The sequence below is a fragment of the Pangasianodon hypophthalmus genome, chromosome 6 (genome assembly GCF_027358585.1).
Source record: "Pangasianodon hypophthalmus isolate fPanHyp1 chromosome 6, fPanHyp1.pri, whole genome shotgun sequence".
Classification (NCBI taxonomy): Eukaryota; Metazoa; Chordata; class Actinopteri; order Siluriformes; family Pangasiidae; genus Pangasianodon; species Pangasianodon hypophthalmus.
The window spans coordinates 30587927-30595975 of NC_069715.1; the positions used below are offsets into that span (position 1 = coordinate 30587927).

General features: G+C 39.7%; 1 protein-coding gene across 2 annotated transcripts in view; it reads right to left on the reverse strand.

The window, feature by feature from the left end:
• Positions 1 to 25: 25 nt before the first annotated feature.
• The window catches only part of ppp6r2b (protein phosphatase 6, regulatory subunit 2b), a 20960-nt gene continuing 12936 nt past the window's right edge, over positions 26 to 8049 (reverse strand). For both annotated transcript variants that reach the window (XM_034305125.2, XM_053234855.1), the window contains 9 exons: positions 7967 to 8049; positions 6254 to 6305; positions 5706 to 5833; positions 5394 to 5545; positions 4934 to 5099; positions 3786 to 3859; positions 3494 to 3677; positions 2100 to 2171; positions 26 to 2012 (listed from right to left, as the gene is read on the reverse strand). The exon at positions 7967 to 8049 is cut by the window's right edge and continues 15 nt beyond it. In XM_034305125.2, coding sequence (XP_034161016.1) covers positions 2102 to 2171; positions 3494 to 3677; positions 3786 to 3859; positions 4934 to 5099; positions 5394 to 5545; positions 5706 to 5833; positions 6254 to 6305; positions 7967 to 8049 — 909 coding nt within the window. In that variant the 3' untranslated portion in view covers positions 26 to 2012; positions 2100 to 2101. The remainder of the gene's footprint in view (positions 2013 to 2099; positions 2172 to 3493; positions 3678 to 3785; positions 3860 to 4933; positions 5100 to 5393; positions 5546 to 5705; positions 5834 to 6253; positions 6306 to 7966) is intronic.

The following is an 8049-nucleotide window of genomic DNA, read 5'->3' on the forward strand; positions in this document are numbered from 1 at the left end:
GTACTCCCATACCCCCACCCCCCCCCCCACCCACACACACACACACACATCACATGACACTTTCCAGCCAATGAGAGACGGGCATGCTCTCAGTTCAGTTACGTCACTGTATGTAAACTAGGACATGTTCTACGATGCGCTTATGGCGTGGTTATGTCAGGCTTATGACGCAGCGGTCTGAGAAAGACAGAGACTTGGATAGAAAATAAATCAAAATTAAAAGTAATCACAGAGGCCCAATGACACAATACACACACACACACACACACACACACACACACACAGGAATAATTAACACAGCTACACAATAAGACCTTATTGCACATTCATTTATTTAAAGGCTACCTACATTGGATCTTCATAACACGTTCATAAGCACTGCATGTGTTTTATTTCGAACGCATGACTGACAGAAAAGAACCGTAGTTTTTATTACGAGTGATTTTTATTTACATTTTTATTCTTATCTTGCAAGTTATTACTTTGTCTTTATTAATGCACATTCATAAAGTCTTATAACTGCTCTATAAAGCATCCACAGTCATCTTACTTCACTGAAAGTGTATTTATTTAATTTTTTATGATTTAAATTTATATTAATTTCTTTCATTTATGGAAATGGAAGTTTGATGCTCTTCAAATGAAACACTTTGTTGTAGGGTTCTACACAGAACCTTTAAGGGTTCTCTCAGAGGGACTACAGGAGAACCCTTAAAGGTTATACATCTTCTAAGCTTGTAGATGAAACATTAGAGAAAAAAAAGTATTTTTGATAATTATAATTTCAAATTATTGCTATAATTATAGTTATTCCTAAACACTTTTCTTTTTTAGACACTACATTTATTTAAAATAGTTTTATTATTTAATTAACTTATCTATTTATTTATTTATTTATTTATCTATTTATTAATTTATTAACAAATTCATTGAAATTTATTTAGTTATTTATTTACTTATTCTACCTCTATGGAGGACGAAGAGGGCCATGAATTTGAAAAGAAAAGAAACTGAATCAGGAAAAAAAAAAATACAAATCATAATTTGTTACGAAGGAAAGAAAATCATTAAATCGTTAAATCATAATCAGGGCCAATTTTTTTTCTATGGTTAGTGCACACATTAAAAATTTAAGAATAATGCAAAATAAATATGAAAGTAAAATAAGTAAAAAGAATAATTGAAAAATAAAAAGTCAAAAATCAAACACAAAGTTTCAATATGATTTTTTTTAATTAGTTAATTATCATTTTGATTTGTTTCCAAATTTACACTCTTTGTTCCTAAATAATTACGTAATTGTCATTTATTATCATCTAAGCGTTTTAAAAAATTCTCCGCGTTACTGTTTACTCTTCACATTTTAAGGCCCTCCTCGTTCTCTGTAATCGTCTCTTCACAGAACTTCCTTCGCACGGTTCCGTACCTCGGCTGAACCAATAGAAACGACGAGGATAGATTTATAGAAAAATGACCTAAAGCTTCATAAATGTGCTCATAACTTGCAAAATAAGTATAAAAATGACACGTACAACAGTTTTGAGTGGACTGTAACTATAAACTCTAATGTCACTCTTATGACACGTCATAAGCTTGTCATAGAGACTGCAGTGTTGCTTTATGCTTCATGGAGGTAATGCAATGTGTGTTAATGTGTTATAAAGAGCCAGCGTACGTAGCCGTAAGATAAAGCCACGCTAACTGTAGATTTCAGCTGTACTTATGTTTATGTACATTTATAACTGCTGTAATCCGCATTATTACACCTCAGTGCCACAGCCTGCTTCTCTACTAATCACAGCTGCATTCATGAGAAAGAGAAGAAACACTGCGGTGTCTTTCCATCCTGAATTATAACTTTCACACGCTCAATGGAAACGAATGTTGTTGTTGTTGTTGTTGTTGTTGTTGTTGTTGTTGTTGTTGTTGTGGGCGGGGCAGTGATGATGTCACAAACACTGGTAGGAGACTCCGAGAGCGTTTTCACTGGACCATTAACGCTCGAGTTTTCCCTAAAGAGAGATACAGAGGGATAAATCCGTATAAGCCGTGACGTAAATGCGTAAAGCGTGAAGTGACGCTCGGATGCTCATGTTCACCTTCAGTCCGTTTTCTGCTCCGACGCTGGAGGAGGTTCGGCCACGACACCCGACGATTTAGCATCCGCATCGCTGAAATGTTCAGGAGTAAACAAACAGCAGGTCAGGAACACGTGCCTCGCGCACACACACACACACACACACACACACACACACACACACACACACACACACACACACACACACACACACACACACCTTGTACAGTCTCGCTCATATGGGCGTGTAGTGAGTGGGCGTGGCCTGATTGTTCATTCTGATGAGAAAAGTAACTATATTTAAAGCTAAACACTAATTAAACAATATGCCAATCAGCGTGATTTACGTTACGTTCTCAGCTTTGTTCTCACATTAGATTAGCAAAGCGAGCTGAATATACTAGTGACGTACACTCTCCAGCGACACTAACGATCTCCGATACTTCCTTCCAAACTTTATTTATTTATTTTACACATTTATTGAGAGGTCTTATATACAGTCCTGTGCAAAAGTCTTTTTTTTTTAGTACAAACTTTGTTATAGATGTTTATTTTCTGGCTTCTAAATTATTGATTTAGTACAAAAACATTTTCGATTCATTAGTTTTCCAGCATAAAATGAAACGTTACCGAAAAATGTTTGTATGTCAGTAAAGAAAGCAGCAGATTCCATAAGAGACACTTTTCAGATAAAAACATAATGAAGGCTGCTGGGTTTCGCTGCAGAAATAAGAAGCGAGTCGACAGTCAAAGTCTCCAGAAGAACTGTGGCTGCTTCTGCAAGATGCTCAGTAACACTTCCAGCTCATTTCCTTATAAAACTGCACACACTGCACCTCAGATACTGCTTTATTTATTTAAAGTGAAGGATCGTCACATTAAATACTGACTTTGTTTCCTTTATTACTGTTTACTGCTCTTTATAGGATTTTTTAAATGTAGAAACATTTAATTTCATTATTTTTGAAGGCATCTTTGCTCTACAGCATTTCTTTACATGTGCCTAAGACTTTTGCACAGAACTGTATAATAGGATAAGATGAAACCATCTTGAAAAACAAAATCAAAGTTTTTTTTTCCATTTTTTTGCAGGAAATAATTGAAGGTAGGAACTAAGGGGGGAACTGAAGAAACGTCGCACCACACGCGGTGTAGGATTTGGTCCGAGGAATAATTCGAGATGAAAGTTTCGACATGTCGCTTCTTTGCAGCATCATAGCACGTTTGTGTAGAACTGAGAAAAATAAAACAAAGAAAATCTCAATTCAAGTATCACTGAAATGCGGCTCTGTGTCTCACGCGTACATAGAAAATGAACATCAAAGTGCTTTGGTTTCTATGGAGACGGGAGACTTTGTGATGGTGCGGCTTCCTGAGTGTGTGTGTGTGTGTGTGTGTGTGTGTGTGTGTGTGTACCGGCTGAAGAGTGTTTTCTCGTTTTTGCCGTCTGTAGTGACAGGAGCGTTCTCCTTGTTGCCGGCGGCGTCACTCCTCTCCTCCTCATCCTCGCTGTCCGAGCCGCTGGAGCTGCTGTCCGACGCCACCAGAGGAGCTTTCCTCGCTCCACACACACTCCACACACACGCCGCCGAGCCTCTCACTGAAACACACACACACACACACACACACACACACACACAGTTACACATCTTTTCTATATGCAGTAAATGAGAGCAGAACAAGCAGACAGAAAAACGTGACCTCTCACCGTCTTGATCTTGGTTCTGTTTTTCCGAGTTCTCCGAGTCGACAGGAGAGCTGCAGCGAGCTCCGGAGTCTGAGCTACAGAACACAACACCATTTTAATTTCCCTTTCACAAAAAACTCACTTTGCTAAATGTTTTCCTGAATCCGTAAACTGATGCATAAATAACTGCTATATTAACTTATTAGCGTATCATTTCCATGAACACTGACAAAAACACACAAAAGACACACAACTGTTTCTTTTTTCCTTTTCTTTTCCATTTCACCGTCTCTGAGATAAAACCAGCGTGAGAACAAACCTTTACATCAGGGGTTTCAAAAGGGTCCAGATTAGACCACATCAAGATACATATTATATATTACATATTATATATAAATATAGTCAGGTTTATAAGTATATCCACCACAGTTTATTGGTGTTGAACTGAAATAATGAATATGAGCTCAAAGTGCTGACTTACAGTTTTAAGGGAATTTACATCCAAATCGGATGTGTAAAAAATTATAACTGGACAGAATAAAATAATCATCAATTAAATATTTTATACTTGGCTGCAAACCCACTTTAGTTAAGGACTTTTTCGAGAATTTACAGAAGGTTTTCCCCATGCTTACCGGATCGCATGGATTATTGTTCTGCGCCGCGTTTGCTCTGATAAACAGCCGCTTCAGTTTCTCCACTGAACATTTTTTGCACTGCGCATGATTTTTCATAAAGTCTCACGATATTAAATTCCTTAATTACTGCCACAGTCTCCTGACACACGACACACGAGCGCTCTCCATGCTCTGGCTCTCATTTCCGGGTCTTTAGAAATCGTTCCATCTCACCGTTAACTTTGAGCTTTTTGTCTGTAGCCATGACTAAATATCATGCTGTAAATTAATGTGCAGGTGTCGTGAAAGAGAAAAAAAAACAGCTCTTGCAATTTCACTAACTGCGCTAATACAGTCTGCTGCCACCGTCAGGTCAAAGGAGAAACTACAACGTGTTGGCTGAAGAGTCTCCGATCACGAGAGGCCACGGGGCAGTTAACAAGTCTGACCCTGGGGACGGATTCTGGACACTCCTGCGCTAGATCGTTTACTGAAAGTGTGTGTAAATGTTTTCACGAACAAAAAAGTGAAGAGAAGAAATTGTGAACTCACCAGCAGAAAGGTTGGAAGTCGGTAAACGTGGCCCAGCCTTTATCCTCGCTGTCGTTTAGCGGCGCCGTGGTGCTGCCCCACACTCCTGATCCGCTGTCGATGGCCACGCCCGCAAAGTCTGCCTTAAAGTTAAAATCATCCTCAAAACTCGCCACCCAACCTGGACCTGCTCACACACACACACACACACACACACACACACACACACACACAGAGAAAGTGTAATAGAAAGTTCTGAAAGAAATAAAACACCGAGTGATGAAGCAGAGTTACTGTTACCACCCTGAAGTTGATTATTTTCCTATAACAGCACGTCCCCAAAGTGTTTTAAGTTACCGAGAATCCACAAAGCGTAAACTCCTCTCCATCAGAAAACTTAATTCTACAGCTTTACTGTCACAAAGTGCTGACACTGGAGACTCCTTCCAGGAACGCTGAACGTTATCAGTACAGTGCTCACTCTGTGGAAGGCTGCTGTCCTTGTCTGCGTCTTCGCTCCTGCTGTTGTCCAGAATCTGTTTGCAGTCCGGAAAACACTCCAGATCAGGTGACCCCAAACGCCTCAGAGCCCCGCCCTCCACGTCGCTCTTCAGGGTCGACGTCACGCCGAACCTGCCGAGAGAAGAGCCGCGGGATTTACGTTCAAAATCTGGCTTAGTGGCTACTTGTTAACTTCGCGTTTCAGTGATGGAATTTTTCCAATTTTGACAGAATAAATGCAAAAATATGAAACAAATATTTTGTAGAAATTTTATAAAAATGTGAAACTGACCTGGTTCTAGATTTTACTTGTGTTGCATAGTTGATTTCTTTGTCCTCCCAGATGTCCTCCTCCTCATCCGCATCATCAAACGGACGGATTTTCCCCTTAGTGCAGGCCTGAAACGCTCCTGCGCTCGGCTGATACACACACACACACACACACACACTTTATCATGCACTGTATGCCAGAGAAGTTAAGAGAGTGTAGAGGAGAGCGATATCACAAAAATATCATCACGATTCTTGAAAGCTATTCTACGATACGTGACACGTTACACAAATTAATAAATAAAAAACTTAAAGCGCCTTTAAAGGTGCTCCATAAAATAAAGTTTTTTAATTATTATTATTATTATTATTATTATTATTATAAGATCAAAAATATTTAACACTTCAAAATTTTAAACAATTTTAAAGATTAAGCCCAGCATCTGCTTCCAGTGACTTTGTGATTTTTAATTAATTAATTTTAATTTTTAATAAAGTCTAAAGTGTCTAGCGTAAAGCTACAGGGAAACGTGCAAAAACTGGTTTAAAGAAGAAAAAGGTGAGACTCACGCCTTCATCCACCAGATTACACTTGATTCCTCCGATGCGATTAAACGCTGCACTGAAAAGCAAACAGATACAAAAACCTGATCACACACACTACACAACAATCACACACACACACTACACAACAATCACACACGCTCCACAACAATCACACACACACTACACAACAATCACACACACACACACATTACACACACTACACAACAATCACACACACACACACACACTACACAACAATCACACACACACACACACTACACAACAATCACACACACACACACACACACTACACAACAATCACACACACACACACACTACACAACAATCTCACACACACACACACACACACACACACACACTACACAACAATCACACACACACTACACAACAATCACACACACACACACACACACACACACACACACACACACACACACACACACACTACACAACAATCACACACACACACTACACAACAATCACACACACACACACACACTACACAACAATCACACACACACACACTACACAACAATCACACACACACACACACACACTACACAACAATCACACACACACACACACACACACATTACACAACAATCACACACACACTACACAACAATCACACACACACTACACAACAATCACACACACACACACACTACACAACAATCACACACACTGCACAACAATCACACACACACACACTACACAACAATCACACACACATTACACAACAATCACACACACATTACACAACAATCACACGCACACAATACACAACACACTCGCACACGCACACTACACACCACAACAATCACACACACACACACACTACACAACAAGCACACAATACACAACACACTCGCACACACACACACTACCCATCTCACACACACTACCCATCTCACACACACTCTCACACACTACACAGCAAATCACACACAAACACACACACACACACACACTACACAACAACTGCGCACACACACACACAGTGCACAACAAGCACACACTACACAATCACACACACTACACAACAATCACACACACACTACACACCAAATCACACACACATTACACAACAATCACACGCACACAATACACAACACACTCGCACACGCACACTACACACCACAACAATCACACACACTACACAACAATCACACACACTACACAACAATCACACACACACACACACACACACACACACACACTACACAACAAGCACACAATACACAACACACTCGCACACGCACACTACACATCTCACACACACTACACATCTCACACACACTACACATCTCACACACACTACACATCTCACACACACACTACACAGCAAATCACACACACACTACACAGCAAATCACACACAAACACACACACACTACACAACAACTGCGCACACACACACACAGTGCACAACAAGCACACACTACACAATCACACACACTACACAACAATCACACACACACTACACAGCAATCACACACACACTACACAGCAATCTCACAGACACTACAAATCACTGATACTATGAAATGATGATGGCACTGTAAAATAATCTCAGTTACTAAAACTGGATTAAGAAACAGAAGATTCTTCTAGAAATTAATCACAGGGAGAAAAAACTAATCCCAGGTTCTGTGGAATGCTGTTTCTCAGGCTCAGTGCTGGTTTTACAAATTTAGAACGAGGAAGTGAAATTACTTGATGCCGTCATCGTGTTCTCCAAACTCATCATCATTGAATCCAAACTGGTCAACAAAGTTGGCTGTCATCTGCTGGATCTG